Below are 21,700 nucleotides of genomic sequence, written 5' to 3'. Positions count from 1 at the left end.
GTTCTCACAGTCTGATACTTTCCACACACATTATACCTTTACTCCTCACCCTCGCAACACCCCAGAGAGGTAGACAGCAGCATTCCCATGTTACACTTGGGCAAACGAAGGCACAGAGAGGCGAGGTAGCATATGAAGGTCACAGAGGGCTTTAGCAGAGGGTCCAGGGCAGACTCATGCCTTTAGACTCTGTCACTGTTTATTCATCCCGATCCTCCAGTGCTCACTAACCACCACAGCACCCCCTGCCCTGCTTCCCTGCCCCCCCTGCCCCGGAAGCCTCCACCGTGTTCAACCCCACGTTTCCTCCCTGTTCCAGCTCCAGGGCGGGCTCTGCAGGGCAGTCCTTGCCTGCCAGGAAGAGTTAACAAGGAGTGTTTGTAGCAGCCGCTGTCTCCAAGGAGAGGAGAGGGGAGGAGAGGAGAGTGGAGAGGCCACGCCAGGCTCCACTGAGGTCCGGCTGGCGGTGGGGGGTGGGAGGCAGCCAGCGGGACCTGCCCAGCCCTGGAGGGGAGACAGGAGTGTCCTCACTTCCATCTGTCCTGGCAGGTGGCAAACTCTGGGTCCACTGGGCAGCCAAAGAGTGAGGTTGCTGCAGGGCCACCAAGCAGGGACCGTTCTGGCAGGGACTGAGGAATGTGGGGAGGGGGCGGGACCTGGCCAGCCTGGTGGAGGCGGCTGAAGCCAGTGGCAAGTGGCAGAACCTGAAATCCGAGGCTCTCAGAGGGCAGAAGGGGAAGCCGGAGTCAGGGAGAACCAGCCACGACACAGCAGGGGGCAGGAGTGACGACAAAGCAGCAGGAGAGAAGAGGTGCCCACCTCCTCCTCCGCTGAGGGTCAAGCCATGTCCCGTCCGGGGGGACGCAGGAGGAGGCCTGGGACCCCGGGGCCTCCGGTGCGCAGCGTCCGGCCCTTTAAGTCCAGCGAGCAGTACCTGGAAGCCATGAAGGAGGACCTGGCCGAGTGGCTCCGGGATCTCTACGGGCTGGACATCAGTGCTGCCAACTTCCTGCAGGTGCTGGAGACGGGCCTGGTGCTGTGCCGGCACGCCAACGCCATCACCGAGGCTGCCCTGGCCTTCCTGGCTGCGGCACCTGCCCGAGCCCCAAGGATTCCCGTGCCTCGGGCCGGGGTGCCCTGCAATGGGGCTGCCCAGCCAGGCACCTTCCAGGCCCGGGACAACGTCTCCAACTTCATCCAGTGGTGTCGCAAGGAGATGGGCATCCAAGGTACCCACCCTGGCCCTCCCCTTCCCCAGACCCTTACCTGGCTGGGCGTCCACCTCCTCTCTGAGGCCCAGGCTGCACTGAGGGTCAAAAGCCAGGGTCCTCCTTCCAGATTTGCCTTGGGCCAGCTCATTCCTTTTCATCCTTCCGTTTCCCCACCTCACAGTAAATCCTCAATAAAGAAAGGTGTTCACTGAATGATTCATTCATTCAACCAACACAAGTTGAATACCTATCTCCTCTGGGTGAAGCACCGAGGACTAAGAGCTCTGATCCCCTGTTCCAAGGAGTTCAGGGTCTAGGAATGGAGACGGATGAGGGAGCAGATGCATGAATGACAGCCCATTGTGATAAAGGCTCAGGAGAGGTGTGTGAGAGCCTGGGAGGAAACAGCTACCTGATGAGGTGGAAGGTGGGGGCAGAGAGAGGCCGCATCGAAGAAGGAAACCTGAGCTGAGTCTTGAGGCATGAAGTCTGGGGGACAGGGAATTCTAAGCAGGGGACCAGCAGGGGCAGCACTGTTTGGTGACTGGGAGAAGCCGCTGTGGGTGAGGGCAAGGGGCTGGGTGAGGTGCTGAGAAAACAGTGGAGGACGCACTGGACGTTAGGGAGGGGCCGGTCGTGCTGGGGCTTGTGAGACTCGGGGGAGTGAGTGTCAGGGTCCCTAACCTCCTGGGCCTGGGACCCAGCAGCAAGAGGGAGCTGGATGTTGTGCCAACCTCCAGGCCAAAGGCGGTGGGTGTGAGGCAGAGGGGAGGGTTAGGTTAGGCTACTGGCTGGTGGTAAGGCAGTGAGGGGCAGGGTTGGAGGGGTGATCAAGGCTAGTGTTTTACTGAGCACTTACTATGTGCTGGACTTTGTCTGCAAACACAGCAATCCCATGAAATAGACGATATCCCCATTTTACATTAGAGAAGACTGAGGGCTCAGCGACTAGCCCAAGGTCACACAGCTGGTGGGTGGGAGTGTCAAGGATCCCTGGCAGTCAGGCGCCCAGCCCCCATACTCAGCCCTGCCTCCTGATACCTGGGCTGGAGGTGGAGGAGGAGAGGCCTGGAGGTGAGAGGAGGAGAGGCCTGGAGGCTACTGGAGGTGAGAGGAGGAAGCAGAACAAACCGCTTGTTGCCTCTGGACTCACCGTCTCACAGCCAGGCCCCAGGTTCCTTTGCTTGGCTGTGTCACTTCTTCCCACCCCCAACCTGCCCTCTCCTGTGAGATGAGCCACCTTGTCTGCACTCAGGGCCCGAGCCATCCTGCCCAGACCCTTCGCAGGGGCTGGTTTCATTTGGGATCCTCGGACCCAGACTCCCCACCGCTTGGCTCCGGAAAGGCCAGCAGGGGCTCAGACTGCCTAACTCCCCTGTCCCGCCCGCCCCCCGGCCTCTCCCCCTTGTCAGAGGTGCTGATGTTCGAGACGGAGGACTTGGTGCTGCGCAAGAACGTGAAGAACGTGGTGCTGTGTTTGCTGGAGCTGGGCCGCCGGGCCTGGCGCTTCGGGGTGGCGGCGCCCACCCTGGTGCAGCTGGAGGAGGAGATCGACGAGGAGCTGCAGCTGGAGCTGGCCCTGCCCCCGCCCGACCCCCCGCCGCCCGCGCCGCCCAGGCGCAGGCCCTGCCACTTCCGCAACCTGGACCGGATGGTGAGGGGTCTGGACTCGCCCTCGAGGCCCCGCCTTCCTTTGCCCCGCCCTCCCCTCCCCCTCCTGTCCCCTCTGGGCCACCCCCTTTTTGAACTTCTGTTCCCACCCCACACTAATCCACAGAGTGGTTTTAAGTCTCAATCCTAATCACAGATAGTAGTAGCTAAGCCTCACTTACGGTTTTATTATAAATCCAGTATTCTGCACCTCGCTCATTTCACCCCCGTGAGATAGTTTTTAAGAACACAGTCCCTGGCACCATCTCTGACACCTGGGATCAAGCCTGAGATCCAATGCTTTGCAGCTGTGTGACTTTGGGCACAGTATTGAACCTCTCTGTGCCTGCGTTCCCTTCCTGTACTGTGGGGTAGTAACGGTACCTGGCTTCTATGACTGACATGAGTATTAGAGACAAAAGTGCATATGACGGGTTCAGGACAGTGTCTGGAGAGGGCGCCTGCCATAGGAGTTAGCTCTTACTGTGATTAACCCCGTTCTACCACCGAGGAATTGGGGTCGGGGAGGTTCCTTAACTGGCCAGAGCCCATGACACAGTGGAGGCAGGACTCTGACCCTGCCAGAGCCTGTCAGATTCCAAGACCCACCTTCTTCACCCTTCCACTCTACCGCCCCCATCAGCTGACCCCGTGGGCGCTGGGCCGTAGGTGACCGTCTTGTTCTTGCTGAGTCATTAAAAGTCTTCCCTACTCACTTCTCAGCCCCCAGCCCTGAACTCAGCAGAAGCCTTGGGCTGGCTCTGGGGAGGGGAAGGCCCCCCATTGGGCTTGGCATGGGCGGTGGGGAGCTTGGGCACATGTGCAGAAGGAGAGCTGAGCCCATGCCCACTGCCCGCAGGTTCAGAGCCTCGTGAGCCACTGCACATGCCCAGTTCAGTTCTCCATGGTCAAGGTGTCCGAGGGGAAGTACCGTGTGGGGGACTCCAACACCCTCATCTTCATCCGGGTAAGTGTTGGGACTGAGGTGGGAGGGCCCCAGGGTCAGCAGACTAGGATTTCCTTCCCTGGGACCCTGCCCAGGCCTGAGGGCTAGAATAAGAAGTCACCATTCATCCCAACGTATCAGGTCTTGAGGCTCGCTTTCTCTCGCTGGAAAAATTCCAGAAGACTCCTCACAAAGTTGGCAAGCCTATCCCCTGCTTCCCTTAGGGCACCCAGGACCACCCCCACCATCTGCCTCCAACTTAGCCTGATTCTGAGGGGTCCCCAGGCAGAAGTGAGGTGTGAAGGGTCCAACTTCTATCACCTCCACTCCATCCAGAGGCTTGGTCAGAGCCAGGGGCTTGAGAACCCCAAGTTTGTGTCCAGTGCAAGGCCCAGCCACAGGGACCTCATAGCTCACCCCTCAGATGCCTGGCTTGGTACATCCTGCACTCTGAGCCGTAGTACAAGCTGAAATGTGCCTCCCGCCACCTCCCCCACGCTCCATACCTGGCTGTTCCTCTGCAGAAACAGTCTGTACCCAGGGGAGTGGCCTGCAGCTCAGGGACATGGCCAAGCCCTTCAGGGCACAGGCCACAGCTGGGGACAGAGCCAGCTCCCTAAGCCCTCACCCAGACCGGAGCCAATAGCCCTGTGAAGGTGGGTGGGGCAAGGGATTGTGGCCCCACTTTTCAACTGAGGAAATGGAGGCCTAGAGAGACTGTGACCGAGTGGAGTGGGGCAGAGAGTCCCCCGGATTCTTTGACACACACACTGCAGAGCCAGGACCCCGTTTCTAACACAAGCATGCGCAGGGGGACCCCCTTACCATGAAGGGAGAGGAGAGGGCTCTGCGGCCAGACGGCACAATGCTTGTGCGAAGCCTGGTTGCATTGTGGGACAACTTTGTTTGACCCGCCTCCATCCTTGACAACATGTGTTATCCGATGCCCATCACAGAGGAGACTCCGGTGGCAAAATGTGCACACGCCCAACTACAAGGGAATATTTGCATGTGTACATGGGTGGGGCGTGTGCTGGGAGCCTGCAGGCTGGTCCAGAAAGAGGGCACACTCTCCGTTTTGCCCTCTACCTTATACTTGCCCCCCCCCCCCCTTTGCAGGTCCTCCGGAACCACGTGATGGTGCGTGTCGGGGGCGGCTGGGACACACTGGGCCATTATCTGGACAAACACGACCCCTGCCGGTGTACATCCCTCTGTGAGTCCCTGGGAGTCCCCTCCCTGCGCTCTGGGTTGGGAGGCTGGAAGTGGGCGGTAGGTATGAACTCCAGGGGCGAGAGGTGTGTGGGGTGGAGGTGGGGGATTTGGAGAAAAGACGATGCTATAGAAGGGACAGGTGTGGTGCCCCCTCGGCCCTAGAAAGAAAGCGGAGCAGGCAGGGTGCAATACCAATTCTAGCCACAAGATGACGCCAAACACAGAGAATCAGCATTTGGTCAGGGGGCATCTTGGCAGGGCTTAGGTCCGCCTGTGATGTCCACAGCGGTGGCACCAAGCATGACCCGGAGGGGTCTTCAGCCCTCCAGTAATCTCCACCAGCACCTCAAGCCCCCTAATAAGCATTCATTCCAAGTAAAATATGTGAACCTGCAATACAAACGCAGCTTTAAGTAAGTCCCCTGCTGAGCCCTCGCACCAGATTTCATCCCCCAAGCCCCTGTAAGAACATTCTGGCACTGGCGCTGTCCCTGCCCCTGTAGGTCCCACTGTCTCTAATGTGGGGCGAGGAGTGTGGAACAGCTGTGGCGAGAGCCAGCAGCAGGAATTTCATCCTTTCCTCCTCTCCTCTCTGGGGGGCTGTGTTGGTAGCACACAAGCCAGGCAGCTTCCTGAAGCCCCCCGTCCCGCCGGTGCAGCACGAAGTGAGGGTGCTGGATGAGCCCTGGCAGCCACAGCCCACGATGACCATCAGCCGCTCTCAGAGCCCCCTGCCCCCGGTGGACTGGAGGACATATACCGCTTCAGGCCGGAAGCTGAGGCCCCCCGCCTCCTCCCCCACACCTCGCAGTGAATGGGGAGCAGGGGCAGGGGTCCTCCGAGAGACAATACCACTCCTAAGGTACAGGGGAGGGACGGCAGGGCCTCTTTCTTCTTGGGAGCCCACATTCTCAGAGGCCACCCCACCCCAAGATAAAGGGAATGAGTCTCCTGGCAGTACCCGTACCCCAACAAGAACTCTGGTGTTCAGAACCAAAAAAAGCACCCAATACCTTTGGGATTATCTAGTTACTTCATGCGCTCCCATTTCACAGATGAGGAAGCTGAGGCCCATAAAAGGAACGGGCTTATGCAAGGCCTTTCTGCCATTTCATGGTAGAGCAGTCACTACGACTCTCCTGCCACCCAAGGCTGCTGACCTGTAGTTGCTGGGTTTGAAGTAACCCAGGGTGCAGACCAGGCGGCTTTCTACCGGCTACAAGGGAATGATGGAGAGTAAAGTTAAACAGTATTTGCCATGAAGGCCGTGGCCGGCAAACTCATTAGTCCACAGAGCCAAAATCAACAGTACAACCATTGAAATTTCTTTGGAGAGCCAAATTTTTTAAACTTAAACTTCTTCTAACGCCACTTCTTCAAAATAGACTAGCCCAGGCCGTGGCATTTTGTGGAAGAGCCACACTCAAGGGGCCAAAGAGCCGCATGTGGCTCGCGAGCCGCAGTTTGCCGACCACTGCCATAAGGAATACCCTTGGACAGACACAGAGGGAGAGGGAACATCTGTTTCCTTCCACATGAAGTCTGGTCCCCTTGGAGTTCTGGTTGGGGAAAGGCCATCCCTTCCCAGAGCCAGGGGGCTGGATTAGGTGACCCTGCCAGCCTTATGCTTCTCCCTTTCAGGTGCCAGGAGAAGCCGCCCACCCCACCTCAGAGGCAGCTGCCAGCTGGGGACAGCTCACCCAGCCCCCAATCCTCACCCACCCCCAGGGGCCCACAGTGCACCTCCTCAGGGAAGAGGGAGGACAGACACCCCCCTGAACTCCCCAGGGGAAGGACTCCTACATCTTGGGTTCAAGAGGAGACAGACAGCTGGGGAACCCATTCCAGGACCTCCACCCCCCAGAGACTCCGAGCCCCTGAGGCTACTGCGCAAGGGACACCAGCAAGAGGACCATCTCCCCTGCCTCGTTACTCCAGTTCGTCAGCCAAGCCCATGGGCCCCAGGAAGCCGCCTCGGGGTGATGCTTCCTCCCAGCTCAGGGAGCCAGGGTCTGTCTGTTCTCCATCCCCTGTTAAAGGACCCACCGAGATCGCTGTCCAGCTGGCCCCTGCCCGACCTCCCACTCCCGGGGGAAGCTTTCCGGGTACTGCAAGTGGACGTCTCACAACAGAACTGGAAAGAAGCTCCGTACCACCAGGGGCCACCCCTGGAGTCCTGGCTGGGTCCAGTCACGGGGACTGCTCTGTGGAAGGAAGGAAAGGGGTCCGGAAGCTGGACACCTGGGTGACAGCAGAAGCTGGAGAGTCCCGGGGCCTGGACACGCCCCTGACCCCGGGCGGGATCAAGAAGCCAGCCATCTGCCATGGCCTTGAGGAGGAGCTTTTGGCCAACATGAAGCTGCTAGAGGTGGGGACTGCCCACCCCCGGGGTCCAGGTCCTGGGCTCATCCCTCGCAGTGGAGTCTACGTCCCCAGCCTGGGTGGGCGGTGGCCTGAGCCTGGGGGCCCTTATGACAAAGTCATCCAAGAACTGGCTCGGGGCCCCCCACCCCTCAGTAAAGTGGACCTGGGAGCCTGGAAGGCTGCCCCCCCAGGCTCCCCTAAGCTGGCGGTTACCACAGGCCCAGGAAGCCCAAAAGGGAAACTGGGAGCCAGAGAGAGTGGGCCAAGGACAAAGGCAGCCCTGAGTGCCAAGGACACCAGGATGAGGAAGGTCCCAGCTCCAGGAGGGCAGGACTGCTCAGCCCCTCCCGTGTTTGCCAGCCTGGGAGCCCCCACACCTTCGCCCTTGGACCCAAATTCTGACAAAGCCAAGGCATGTCCAGGCAAGGGCAAGAGAGCACTGCGGAAGCCCCAAAGAGTACCATCCATCTACAAGCTGAAGCTGAGGCTCAGAATCCGGCCCCGCAGAGACCACAGGCCTGAGAAGCGGCCTTCGCGAATCCCTAAACCCCTGGCCTACCTCCGCTTGGGTCCAGCCAGGGCGCCCCCAAGCGGCAGGCTGGAAAGAGTGTCAGCGCTGGGTAGGAAGGGAGGGGAGGCAGCCCTGGTGGATGGAGCCTGGGCAGGGGAGAAAGAGGAAGGAAAGGAGGAGAAAGGACCAGCCATTCCACTGGAGAGCAGACCCCAACGTTCAGAGAGCCTGGGGCCTCAGCAGGATCCACTCCCACCTGAGGAGGAGTCCTGGGTCTGAGGAGGGGCTTCTCTCCCCGGAGCCAGTGAAAAGAACGCCCAGGTAGCCACTGGAATCCCAGCTGCAGGAACGGAAGGAAGGGTCCCTCACCTCGATATAGGGCCTTGGCCAGGAGGGGTCAGAAGACAAATAGAGCATCAATCAGCTCAGACTAGCAAATGGGACAACCCATCATCTCCATTCCAACTCCAGAATTGGGATAGGGGCAGAGGGGCCACCCTATATATTATCACCCTCCCCCAGAACAGCTCCCCAAAATCCTGTCCTTAGGCCATGCCCGCTGTTTGCACAATTCTTGTAAGTTATTAAACACGGGTGGGTCTGTCCTTGAGTCTCCAGCTTGAGTCACTCTCTCTAGGGCTGTAGTGATGCAGGAAAGTGTAGCCTCAAACATTCTCCCACTGGAGGGAAGAGGATCAGGGAGGGAGCTGGGGTGAGAGAGGCGGTCTTTCTCTCCTGAGGTTTAGCCAACCTTGCCCCCAAGATAGCCCATCTCCTGGAGGTGGCTGGTGCGTCAGCACCATGGACAGGGGCAACAGCCACCAACACAGGCTCCTGGGAGACTTCAAAGCTCGGCTCTGGGGCTCGGGGACTGAGAGCCCTAGAGTCAAGAGGGATGGTTAACATATCCACACCCGTGAGGTTATGACAAAGGGATCACAGAGGCTCAGCGGAAGTGAGACAGACACAGAGGCAGAAACTGGGATTGAGTCCAGTTATGCAAGTTGTCCTGAGCGTGGCAGAGGGAGATGGCGTGCTTCCCCTCTGGAGGGTTTTGATCAGTGGGAAGGCTCAGGGGTAGGTGGAGAGGAGATGAGTCCCATCCTCTTCCCCGTGGTTCTTCTGGTTGTCCTGAGCCCCAAAACTCAGGCCACCCCATCACCCTTACCCAGCAGAGCTCTGTAGGGAGCCCCTTCCTTTCCACCCTCAGAAACTGAGCCAACACCGTGGTACAGAAACGAGGGAAAACACTCCCTGATTTTTAATCTGACTTCCGTTCACAGCGCAATGGGCGTCACACACACTTCCAGACCCTGTGGTGGGAAACCCTGGGTGGGTGGGGGGAGGCAGGGAGAAGGACAGAGACTCAGAATGGGGGTGGAGGAAATAGAAATCAAAGACCTGGGTGAGCGGAGGGGGTGAGGTGGGACGGGCAGGCAATACATTCCAATGGCTCCCACAGGGGCAGCCAGGGGCCTGGGTCCCCCACCCCCACTTCAGGTGCCTCAGAGCTGGGGGCGACGGTGGTGATGAGATGCTGCCATCCCTGACCCTGTCGCCCCGGTGAACCAGGGAGCAGGATGCAGGGGATGAAGGGGGCAGGCCCTCTTCCGTACCCTCCCAGCCACTCAGGGTGTGGGGAAGGGGAGCCACCTCCTCTGCTTCAGAGGGAGGCTCAGAGGGCAGGTCACTTGCCCCAAGTCATGTCGCACAACAGGGACTAGAACCAGGGACACCGGACTGCCCAGGTCAGGGCGGTCATTGTAGGGCTGTGCTACCCAGGTGGGTGGAGGGGGAATCAGCTGGGAAATTCATAGATTCCCCCTCACACTAGATCTGGATGATAAACTCCCCACCCACAACCCCTCCCCCAGACTCCTCTCCATCACCGCTCCGGGCTACCTGATTTCCTGGTCTACCCAACAAAGCTGGGCCAGGTCAAGGCTGAGATGTTCTATCTGCCCCTCTTCTAACAGGGAACCTTGCTGTCCTCCCATCAGCCCAGGGCTGAGGGCTCAGCCTCAAGGAGAACTTGGCCTGGGGGGCAGGCAACACGCACCATTTTGTGGCCTCCAAGTCCCCCAGGAATCCCTCAGGCCGCTCCTGGGACCTTCATTATTTTTGTTATTTCTAAGTCGATACAAAACTGACAGTGATCAGCTCTGGTGAGGAGAGGTAGAAACCCGGCCAGGCAGCCGGAGAAAACGGGGTGGAGTGGGGCCAACTGGTGTTGGCACAGGAAGTGTAGATCCTGAGGGCCTCCATCCAGGAGTGGGGGGCGGGGAGGAAGCGGGCATATCTCCCTCAAGCAAGGGGTCCCCATAATTCTTTTTCTGCCTCTACCCCTCCCCAGATTAATCAGGGTAACCTGAGATTCAAGCAGGGGCATCTGGTTGGGGTGGATGGAAAAGCAGAGCCTTCGCTGGCACAACCTGGGCCCCCACCCCCACCCTGGGAACCAGCCTGCCCCCCACAGCTCCCCAAACCCAACATCCCCCAATCTACCACCACCCAACGCAGGAAGGAACAGGGGGCTGGAACCTGGCATCCTGGAAGTAAACCTCTCCTTTGGGGGATTCCCTCTCCACACTCTGTCAGGGGAAAAAGTTGTAACCCAGGGGGTGATGTGGCTTTGGGGTCAGTAAGGGGGTGAGGGGCACCCGGCAGGGACGGACCATCGAGTTAAGGCTGGAAGGTAGGTTGTTGTGTCTCGCTCGGGGCTGCTGGGTGGGGAGGTCCCCCTGGAGAGGGCAGACAGAGCTCAGCTTTCTCCCCTTGACTAATCTGGGACCTCAACCCTCGGACCCGGACCGAACGTGGTCCCAGGACCACCCGCATCTCTCTGTCCTGCGCCGGTGGTGCTGGCGGCCAGAGGCGGCACCAGGATCTGCAACAAGGGGCTGGAAGAAATGAGAGCCCTGTGAGCTGAGCGGGGGGCGGGTTGGGGGGCCAGAGAGTGGGTGAGACCGAGAGACACTTGGGCAGACCGATGGGCACGGGAGGAAGGCGCGGGGCAATGACAGACACACTCTCTGGAGAGGACTGGTGGGGGACCGCCTAAGGCAACACCTCCCCACCCCCACCCTCCTTTTCCTGCGCGCACCCCAATCCCAAAAGGCTGCGGCGCCCCTGGGGGCCAGGCTGGGTACTGCGCTAACTACAGCCCTAAAGGAGCCGCCCCGGGAAGACAGATTGGAGAGACAGGAGGACTGGGCCGTTTTGGGGAGGCTCCCTCTCGCCCTCCGCCTCTCACCGGGCGGTGCGTGGCTGCGGGGGCGGTTCAGGCCCGGGCCGTCAGCGTTCTTTTCCTGCCACTCGCTGCTCAGGCCGGGCAGTCCCAGGCGGCAGCCGCCCCGGCGGCCCCGGCAGCAGCCTCGGGCGCCCCAGGGGCCGGCGGGGTGGGCGGGCGCGGGTCACATGATGGCGCAGCGGTTGCGGCGCAGCGCGCCCTGGAAGCGCAGGGCGGCGTGCACGTGTTTGCAGCGGGCGCAGCCGACGCTCTTGAGCAGCTCGCTGAAGAGCAGCAGGATGTGCCAGTTGTACTTGGCGGAGCACTCCACGTAGCCACACTTCCAGGTCTTGCGCACCAAGTGTGACACGTTCCAGCGCGGGATCACGCGTCCGCGCTGCAGGTCCCGCTTATTGCCCACGATGATGATGGGCGTCTCTGAGGTGCCAATCACCCTGGGGGGCGAGGTGGGACTCTCAGAACTCCACCAGGGTCGCAGCCACTGGACTTCAATGAAGGCAGGCTGTGCCTGGCCAATAATAGTGCTACCATACGTCTGTCCCAGGCGCAGGGCTTAGCTCTGGAGTTACATTACATTCTCTCATCTGCACACTTGATCCAAAAGGTGGGTACCAGGGTTAGCCCCATTTCACAGATGAGGAACCTGAGGCTTACACATTCACTGACCTGGTCATGCAGCTGAGGGGCCCTGGCAGTCTTGTTCCCGGAGCCCCTGATCTAACCACCGTATTAGACTAGCCACCCCATGGTGAGGGTCCCAGAATGAGTTAACAGAAGTGGGGGACAGCGAAATGTCATGAGTGTGTGTGTGTCTGACTGGATGTGTGGGACCTGGGGGGACTTCATCTGCTTCCCTCCACTGCGCCCTTTCCCTGGGACTGGCTGCACTAGGGCACCACTGAGGTGGCAATGGACTGTATCCTGAGCCCTCACCTCGTCTCTAGGATCTGCTGGCGGATGGTCTTGACGTACTCAAAACTGTCAAAGCAGCAGATGTCGTAGACCAGGATGTAGGCGTGGACACTCCGGAGTCCCCTGCAGCAGGCGTCTGCCCACTCCTGCAACACCCCAGTTAGGACCAAGGTTAGAGCAGCCATGAGGACTCCCCTTGTCCCCAGCCACCTCCAGCCATAGACGGACAGCACTCTCACCTGCCACTGCACCCTAAGCCTTTCACACCCACCTCTCCCCAGGAAGCCAGGGCCAGGGCCGAATGGAGCTCAGTGCTCCCCAAGCTGGGATAGGGCAGTCACACTGTCTGACCTCGAGGACCACTACACGGCCCTGTGCGTATCGGGAGCTGTTGAAATAGTCTCTCTCTGCCCTAACTGGTTTGGCTCAGTGGATAGAGCGACGGCCTGCAGACTGAAAGGTCCCAGGTTCGATTCTGGTCAAGGGCATGTACCTTGGTTGCGGGCACATCCCCAGTGGGAGGTGTGCAGGAGGCAGCTGATGGATGTTTCTCTCCCATTGATGTTTCTAACTCTCTATCCTCTCCCTTCCTCTCTATAAAAAAGAAAGTCTCTATCTTTTTAAAAAAATTAATTTCAGAGAGAACGGGAGAAGGAGAGATAGAAACATCAATGATGAGAATCACTGATTGGTCGCCTCCTGCATGGCCCCCCACTAAGGATCAAGCCCACAAACCCGAGCATGTGCCCTGACTGGGGAATCGAACCATGACCTCCTGGTTCATAAGTGGAGGCTCAGCCACAGAGCCATGCCAGCTGAGCAAAATAGTCTCTAACTTCTAAGGCTTAGCTCAAATGCCTCCTCCTCCAAGAAGCCTTCTTGCAAGCAAGGGGCTACTCCCTTAATCTCCTGTGTGTATATAACTTGGTTACAACTGTTTCATCGCCAGACCCCCACTTCTGTGGGCTCCTGAGAGAACCAGAACCAAGCCATCCTCATTTTTCTGTAACTCCTCCTCCTCCCCACTCAGTACCTTGCACACTGTGTTGGCTCCTAGCAGGCTCCTTAAGGGCGCACTGCCTAACCTGGTGAGCTCTCCATGGTCCTGAACCCCACTTAGTCCACACTAGGATCAGCGCAACTCCTGTCTGTCAGGCTGCCCTTAGATTGCTATCTGATGTTCCCCTTCTGTAGGTTCCACTCTGCCCGTGGACAGAAGGAGAAGGTCTGAGAAGACTGAGACTGGATACATGGTGGACAGCAGGGCCCCAGGGAGCCGGAACTTCCTGAATGTTTGTGGCAAATTCTCAGGGTGGGGCTGCAGCTCAAGAGGAACAGACCCATGGAAAGTCTGAGTGCACTAAAGAGAAAGTTCCTTAAGAATTAATTAGCTAATTAACTTGCCAGCAGATGGCAATTGCAAGAGCAGTTGAAGGCAGCCAGTGTGTGGAAAGAGCATGGACTCTGAAGCGGGGGAGGTAGAGGTCTCCGGGCCAAGGGGAACCAGGGTCTTCTCCTTTGAGGGGCCAGGAAGAGATGAGAAGGAGGTGCAGCACGTCTCCTGTGCCAGCTTGTGAGTTGAACTGGGGCAAAGACCAGGCATCAAGGAGGACTACGGCAGGTTCTCCACCTCAGAGAAGGAATAAAAGGAAAGGACTTTGGTGGTGGTGGTGGAGAGTTGTGTCTGACTCCTGAAAGGTCCTTTCCCAACTCAAAAGCTTAGAGGCCGCGGCAGTGGATTTCCCCAGGGAGATGATGTGGCATCTTTTCTTTGTGCTGAGTTTTAACTTGGGTGCAGGGGGAAGACACGGAGGACAAAGCTAACACTGTAGGAAGCCATTAACTGGCTTCCGGGGCCAGGGAAAACAGCATTCCGCCGGACACAGTGAGCTCCAGGAGCTTAGGACCCACATTGTACATGGTTCCTCCCCCAACCCACAGGGGAGTGATTAGTGGCAAGTGGGAGGAATGGGGACACGGGCACAGAGGTGCCCTCCCTCTCCCAGCTCTCGGCTGGGGAGAGGGAACAGCTGCCAGCCTTCCAGGGTGACAGCCCCACCTCTTCCACCTCTCCCCCAACATGCTGACTCCTCAAGGGGGCCTCCAGGCTGCCTCCCACCCACTTCTCTCCGGAGGCTCCTAAAAGGGGGAGGAGGAAGGCTCCTGACTGGCTGGCTTGTCCCTTCGCCCCTGGTTGAAGGGAGGGAACAAGAAAGCTCAACTTCCCTTCCAGCTCGTTCTGTGAAGGCTTCCAGGTGGTCAAAGACCATCTTGGGGCCCTGTCAAAACACAAGAAGGAGCGACGGAAACTGAGTCCAGTTCCAAGGACCTGGGAGATGAGGGAGGGAGGTCCAACACCTGGGCCTCACCTGTGCATTCGCTGCTTGAGCCCTCTAACCTCAGCTTCCTTCTCTGATAGGAGGGAGGAGCGGGAGGCCGGGGGAGGGACAACTGAGGCTCAGACCCAGGAAACACCACTCTCCTGGGAATTGGGAAGGAATGTGTTTTTGTTCTATTTTCAGGTGGTGCCATCAGAATACTTGTTTTTTTTGTTTTTTTGTTTGTTTTTAATGTATTTCTTTATTGATTTCAGAGAGGAAGGGAGAGGGAGAGAGAGTCAGAAACATCAATGATGAGAGAGAATCATTGACTGGCTGCCTCCTGCACGTCCCCCACTGGGGATTGAGCCTGCAACCCAGGCATGTGCCCCTGGCTGGAATCAAACCCGGGACCCCTCAGTCCGCAGGCCGATGCTCTATCCACTGAGCCAAACCAGCCAGGGCAGGATACTTGGGTTTTATATTTGTTACTTGTGCTCCAGGAGTGAAGTCTTGGACATCCTAAAGAGTCCAAAACTCAGGGTCAACCAGAAAGAAAAAGACCAACAACCCAATAGAAAGATGGGCAAAGGGCATTAACAGTTGTCAGAAAAATAAATATAAAGGCCCTTAAACGTATGAAAAGATGCTCAACTTCACTCATAATCAGAGATGCAAATAAAAACTACACAGAGACTATCAAATCTCATCTATCCGATTGTCAGACAATACACTCTGATGGCAAGGCTTTGGGGAGCCCTGGCTGGGTTAGAGCATCGTCTTGATACGCCAAGGTTGCGGGTTCGATCCCTGGTCAGGGCACATACAAGAAGCAACAAATGAATGCGTCAGTGAGTGGAACAATAAATTGATCTCTCTCTCTCCCAAATCAATAACAAAAAAAGGCTTGGGGGGAAACAGCGCTCATGTAAGTTTACAGATGGGAAGGGGAGTCTGACACCTTCCAAACTCCAGGTGCGTTCACCCTTGATCTAAGCAATGCAGCTCCAGAAATCCACCCACGGGTATGTCTCCTATGTGCTAAATAGCTATGTACAAGGCTGCTCATCGCAGCACTCTCTGAACTAGCAAAAGGTTGGAAACAACCCACTTGTCCAACAAGTGGGGAACTGCCTAGTACATCTCTCCAATGGACTACAGCGTGGTCATAAAAAAAGAAGGAGATGACCCCTAGACACTGACATGGAAAGATCTCCAGCTTATACCATTCATTCAAAAACACAAGGTCCAGAACAGTGTTGTTTTTCAAATGTTAAGAAAGGAAGTGGAATAAGAACACATTTTCTTATTTGTGTCAAGAAACACTAGAAGTCTGAATAAAAAATCCCCAAAACAAGGAGAGTGGCTTTAGAGAGCGGGGCAAGAATCAGGGTGAAGTGGGCAGAGGTGGGACTGAGATTTCTCGGGGTGTACCTTTTCACCAAGTTTGAACTTTTAAACCGCGTCTTACCTAGGCCAAACTTGAAATTAAATTAAAATGAAGGACACAACGAAACGTGAAAAACACACAAAGCTTGCTTGATGTGCCGGCCTGGAGTGAGATCTGAGACTCAGGCTACGGTTCAAGTCTCCTTTGGAGAGCTAGACCCTGACCCACTGCCCTGACCTCGCTGCTCCCAAGCGCGGGATGCCTGAACCAGGCTGTTGTCTTTGGTGCTGATCCCCCGACCTGGGATGGCAGAAACAAGGGTCCATGAGGTTGGGCCCAGGCCTCCTGCCCGGGGTTGCTGAGACAGTGCTGAGCCTGAGTCCCTCCCCAGCTGTATTTGCACAATTACAACTGGCCAAGCCATGGCCCCTGCCTTCCTGTCTCCACCACTGTGCCTATCCTTTCTGAGCAAAACCTCTGCCGAGGGGCTGCCTTCCGTGAGCAAAGTGTCTTAGAGCTCCCAGGCACCCACCCCCTCTGAAGCCAGAAGCAGAGAGAAGGAGGACTTGGTCCCTGCAGGCTTGGGGAAGGAGCTCTATAAGCCGCAGCACTGCGGGCACCTGAATCCAACCCCTGCAGGAAGGTGGCCAGCAGGCCAGTCTTGAGAGCAGGGCAGAGCATCCCTTAAGAGTAAAGCCCCCTGGGCAAGAGACCTGTCTCTGAGAACACACCTTCTCCAGGTCTTGGCCTTTTCTTCTGCTGTCCGTCTACTGGCCTTTCTACCCCACTGCCCACTACAGAGCCTGACACACATCATAAATAAAGCTCATCAAATATCTGTAGAATAAACCAGCACACAATGGATTCCTGGTACGGCTCTAAGCATTCCTGGTGGCCCATGGTGCAGCGTGGAGCTGGAGAGGGTTGGATTCCACTGCCCCCCCTACCCTCGTGGGCCCTCCTACCTGCAGCGTGTTGACAGGGAAGGCGCTGATGGGCGGGAAGTCGAGGATCTGGAGGTCGTGCACGTGGCCGTTCATGACGACAGCAGGCAGGTAGAGGCGGCGGGTGGTGGTGGGCACGCAGACCTCGCTGAACTCGTTGTACAGGAACTGGCGCACGATGGCACTCTTGCCCACGCCTCGCGCCCCCAGCACGGCCACCCGGTAGGTGGAGACCATGCCTCTCGCCCCACGCCGCCACCGCGTCCTCGCCGCTGCCTGGGGCTCCCCCGGGCTGCATATTCCAGGGGCTGGGGGCTCAGCCACCGTCAGGACCAGTCATTGCTGCCCCTGCCCGCCCTGGGCCCTTCTGCGGCCTCCACCTGGACTGTGGGGACAAGAGGTGGGCTGGCTTTAGGGTCTTTGCTGAAGCGGTTTCAGCTACTCAGAATGCCTTCCCTTGCCCAGAACCCCTATCTTATTTACTGAAATCCTCTCCATCCTTGCTTCATGTTTTCCTGTCCTCCCACCACAGGGAATGACCTGACTTCTGGCCAGCGAGGCGGGCTGCAGAGCAGCGGAGCCCAGCTGCCCCACAGAGCCCGGGGCGGGTCTGGGTCTCCTCCGCAGGGGTGAGCCCAGGCCAGTGTGTCTCAGTGGAGGCGCTCCTGGCATTTCTTAGAGGGAGAATTCTTCATTGGGCAGGAGGACTGGCACACTGCAGGTCCTTTCACATCCCCAGCTGCCAGCTGCAGCAGCCTCCAGTCACCATGACGACCCAAAATGCCCCCCATTTCCAAATGTCCCCATTGAGACCCCTGGATTAGATGGCCTCTTGGCTCTGGAGGGCAACACTTGTTGAGCTCTTGCTCTGTTAGCGTGCGTGCCCACAGGACACCCTCAGTGAATACGACATCCCTAAGGGTCGGGGTCCCCACGTTAGAGAAGGCACGGAGGGAGTAAGAAATGCGCCCAGAGAATGCCAGCTACTCCTCGCTACACTGTCGCAGTACTTCCTCCAAGTTTAGGGATTCCAGCTGGTAAATGCCTACAGGCCAAGGGTTGTGTCTGATTCTCTGGCAACCCCCTGAGCTCAGAGGGCCTGGCACACAGCAGGTGTGCCAGCAGCCAGGACTGGGCTGCTACAAGGTTGGACCTTGTCACAGATTCATTAGCTCCTTGCTTGCTCAGTTTCAGGGACTTGAGAGCTTGGGTATAGACCACAGCTATGTTTTCTAGCTGTGGGTCCGTGGGCAAATCACCTGCCCAATCGGAGCCACGCTCTGCACATATATTAAATGGGTCCATAGCCCCTACTTCTAAGAACATCTATGTCAGTGGTCGGCAAACTCATTAGTCAACAGAGCCAAATATCAACAGTACGACGATTGAAATTTCTTTTGAGAGCCAAATTTTTTAAACTTAAACTTCTTCTAACGCCACTTCTTCAAAATAGACTCGCCCAGGCTGTGGTTATTTTGTGGAAGAGCCACACTCAAGGGGCCAAAGAGCCGCATGTGGCTCGCGAGCCACAGTTTGCCGACCACGGATCTATGTAAATCTCCTAGCTAGGTGCCTTCCCTTTTTTAGGGGTTCGGGGGGAGGAGGATGACCAGGGAGCTGCTACCTGCCTGAGACATCCTGTTTGGGGACTATTTCCAGGAAGGATGAGACCAGAGCCTGCAAAGGGGGTCCAGGGGAGATGGGTTTGCTGGATTTTGATAGAGCCGTGCTTTTCAGTCTGCATGTATGTTTTCTGTGTGGATGCATGCTCTCTCCACACATGCACAGCTCACAGCTGAATGGACTGCAGTCTTTCCTCGTCCAGAGGACCTGATCCACTAGGTCCTTGTACTGACAGCGTAGTACACAAAGGGCAGGATTTGGAGTGAGACACACCAGGGTTGGATTCCCAGCTTTGCCACTCACCTCAAGTGTGACCTTGGGCATGAAACGTCACAGGGTGTGGTGTGGTTGTACAGGTAAAGCCAGGTGCCTGGCACAGAGCAGGTGTTCAGGGAAGAGTGGCCATTGCTATGCACCTCCACCTAAGGTTGCTAGGAGCGCTTAGCAATCCTGGGATGGGTCACCATCCACTGTTGTGGACAAACATGCTTTGTGTGTGTATGTGTGTTTGTGATTCTTTCCCCCATTTGATTGACGGTAAAAACAAGAACCAAAAACAACCCCCCGAGACTTAGGGACGTGACCACAGAGCCAGCTGAGCCGTCAACTAAGAGGAGGACCCTGATCGCCTTCCTGCCCCGTGTAGTGTCTTCTCCTCAACAGGTGCTTATGGCTCCCAAGTGGGGTAAGTACCAGTCCCTCCTCCCCACAAACCCCTGCAGGCCCTCGGCCCCTCCGGCATCCCCGGACACTGCCAGCTTGGCAGAGAACCTCAGCTGGGTTAATTACATAACCAGACAGGCAGGTGGGGAGGGGGACATCCGAGGGCAGGTAGAGAGGACAAGGAATCCAAGAAGAGCCCTCTGCCTCTCTCGGGGTGGCAACTCAGAGGCATCTAGGATGTCCCCTACCTGCATAGCCTCCTGGACACCACACTTCCTGCCCAGAAACCAGTCCTTTGGGGGAAGAACGGGGAAATAAAAGCGGGTCACAGTGCCAGCGCCAGGAAGCGGTGCAAGAGAGGCCCCCAGGCTGGGGCAGCCTCCTGGAACTCACCAGGCCCAAGGGCGGCCCTGTCCCTGGCTCAGGGATGACCAGTGCCCCCTCCTTCTTCCCAGGCAGGGGTCCTGGGTCTAAGTGTCTACTAATCCAACACCCCCAGCAGGTGGGGGTGAGGGGGGGCTGTCCAGAGCGGCAGGGCCCAGCCCCTGGGCGCTCCCTCCCCAAGGCCTGCGCTCTGCAGTGAGTCTGCAGACAGCGCTCGCTCGGGAAGAGCCTGGGGACTCACACAGGGGCCAAAGCCCGCCTCTTGTCCTCTCCCCTGGGCCTGCATGCCGGAGTCTCTGCCCCAGACTGAGGACCGGGCTTTTTGGGTCCCGTGGGCCGAGTCACCGTCTGCCTGCTGTTGTCCCCACCACGTTCCTGTGCGAGTGGGTGGGTGGGGGCTTTGAGGGATGCTGGGCTACCCATGACCTGATTGGTAGGAGTTTGGGGGGGGGGGGGAATGCTAGAGCCCAGCCTGATCTCCGCCTCCAGCACCTTGCAGGCACCCCGCACCCCCAGCTCCAGCTCTCACGTGGCAGCCCCGCGCCGCTTCCCCGCCAGCCCGCCGGCCCCCTCCTCCCTCCTCGCCCAGGCACCAGTCGCCCCAGCCGTACCCCCTTCACCTACCCCCCGACCCCGCGCCCCCCCTTCCCCGCCCGACCCAGCCGGCCCCTGACCCGCCCGCGTCCCCCGCCTCCCGCCGCTTACCCGGGGCCGTCTTAGCTGCCCCCAGCCCTGGGGCCGCGCTCCCCCCGGGCTCCGGCGCTGCCCCCGGCTCCCTGGCCCGGGGGGAGAGAGGAGGGGGGCCCCGGCTGCCCTGTCGGGGCGGGCTCAGAGGCGGGCGCGGGGGGCAGGTGCGGGCGCCAAAGGGTAGGCACCTCCAGCCCCTGCTCCCTCCGAGCGCGCCGCCCGCTAGCGCTGGAAGGAGGGAGGAGGGACGCGGGGCGGGGCGGGGCGGGGCGGGCGGGGGGACGGTGAGTGGCTGGCATTCCGCTGGGTCCCTGAGCCTGACACATTCACTTGGACGACCCAGGTCGAGTTTTTTCCTCCTCAGACCCGACCTTCACCCACTCGGACTCTGCTGGCGATATTTTTAGCTCTAACCTGGAGGGGTGGGAAGAAGGGACCAGGGAGGCCCTCATGCCACTGGCTTCACTCCAGGCTGGGCTTGCTCAGAGCAAAGCTGCTCTGCTTCCACTGAATGACCTCTGCAACCCTAGGCGGCTCCTTCTCCTCTCCAGACCGGGAGATACCGGGGGTTGAGGGCAGAATCACCCACGTACTTATTCTGGAACAGTCGTTATCAGCGTCATGATCAGTCACTAACATGTATGCGCACCTACTATGTGCCAGACAGCATGCTCCGAGCTTTGGCGGTATTCTCAAATGTCACCCTCACAATTCTGTGAAGTAGAGTGTTTATCCTGTTTTACAGAGGAGCTAGCTAAGGCTGAGAGAGGCTAAGTTGTCTTACCGAAAGGCAAAAAGTGGAATATAAAGGTTGGGAGTCCCTAGCTGGGCGGCCGCTGATGAGCTCGGACCGGGGACCAGAAGCAGCCACGCTGGGCTATGCGGTGTGCCAAGTCAGGGTTCGGAGGGAAGGCAGAGGGAGTGGGCCAGCTAGCTAGAGGCCGTGGAGGCAACCTTCAGGGAAGGAGCCTTGACGGAAATGGACTTGGGGTGGGGACGTTGTGGGAGAGGAGGCCTGAGAGTGAGCCCAGGACCAGACCTGCACGCAGGGGGCAGGAATCCTGGTGAGTGACAGGGAGCCAAGTTGGTTGAGGTGAGGTAACAAAGGCCTTGATTGCCGGCAGGGGTTTGGACATAGCCCTGTGCTGGATGGGAAGGCATTGAAGGTTTTTGTTTTTGGTTTTGTTAATTCTCACCCAAGTATATTTTTTTCCATTGATTTTTTTTTTAGAGAGTGAAAGGGAGGGGAGAGACACACTGAGAGAAACATTGATGTGAGAAAGACACATTGATTGGTTGCCTCCCGAAGGCGTCCTGACCAGGATTGGGGATCAAGCCTGTAACTGAGGTACATGTCCTTGACTGGAATCCAACCTGGGACCCTTCAGTCCATGGGCTGACGCTCTAACCACTGAGCAACCGGCTAGGGCCATTAAAGGGTTTTGAAGCAGGGTAGCAACCTGGTCACAGTTGTATTTTAAATGCCCGGAGGGCTGGGAGGCGGGGCTCTGAAATATCTGTCTTTGCCTCTGGGACCCAGCATCGCCCACCAGCACTTTCTACTACTTGTGGCCATGGTTTCCTCACAGAACCTGGCTCTCCTCCTCACTGGGCTCTACATTTTGGGCACCT

General features: G+C 58.1%; 2 protein-coding genes across 2 annotated transcripts; one reads left to right on the top strand and one right to left on the bottom strand.

Annotated features, from left to right (window-relative positions):
• Positions 1 to 844: 844 nt before the first annotated feature.
• GAS2L2 (growth arrest specific 2 like 2) lies at positions 845 to 8,176 on the top strand (the record flags this gene model as incomplete). Its single annotated transcript, XM_079798967.1, has 6 exons — positions 845 to 1,229; positions 2,624 to 2,865; positions 3,721 to 3,828; positions 4,927 to 5,023; positions 5,635 to 5,884; positions 6,664 to 8,176. The coding sequence occupies 6 exons, from the start codon at positions 845 to 847 to the stop codon at positions 8,174 to 8,176; spliced, it is 2,595 nt and encodes an 864-aa protein (XP_079655093.1).
• A 2,233-nt stretch (positions 8,177 to 10,409) lies between these two features.
• On the bottom strand, positions 10,410 to 20,270 carry RASL10B (RAS like family 10 member B). The gene is made up of 4 exons (XM_079798728.1): positions 20,087 to 20,270; positions 16,733 to 17,096; positions 12,081 to 12,205; positions 10,410 to 11,581 (listed from the first exon to the last, which is right to left on the bottom strand). Exons 2-4 carry the CDS (start codon positions 16,946 to 16,948, stop codon positions 11,311 to 11,313), a joined length of 612 nt encoding a protein of 203 aa, XP_079654854.1. The 5' UTR covers positions 16,949 to 17,096; positions 20,087 to 20,270; the 3' UTR covers positions 10,410 to 11,310.
• Positions 20,271 to 21,700: the final 1,430 nt, after the last annotated feature.

The sequence above is a fragment of the Cnephaeus nilssonii genome, assembly GCF_951640355.1.
Source record: "Cnephaeus nilssonii genome assembly, chromosome: 19".
Lineage (NCBI taxonomy): Eukaryota > Metazoa > Chordata > Mammalia > Chiroptera > Vespertilionidae > Cnephaeus > Cnephaeus nilssonii.
Note: the sequence above shows the minus strand (reverse complement) of the source record. Positions and strands in the feature narration are given on the sequence as shown.

What these genes read in the sequence shown, in the direction of transcription:
- RASL10B (XM_079798728.1), bottom strand. Translation starts at nt 16,948, where the DNA reads ATGGTCTCCACCTACCGGGTGGCCGTGCTGGGGGCGCGAGGCGTGGGC. An exon ending in TCCCTGTCAACACGCTGCAG is followed by an intron (nt 12,206 to 16,732) that starts GTAGGAGGGCCC and finishes GGGGTGTTGCAG; the next exon opens with GAGTGGGCAGACGCCTGCTG. An exon ending in CAGCAGATCCTAGAGACGAG is followed by an intron (nt 11,582 to 12,080) that starts GTGAGGGCTCAG and finishes CTCGCCCCCCAG; the next exon opens with GGTGATTGGCACCTCAGAGA.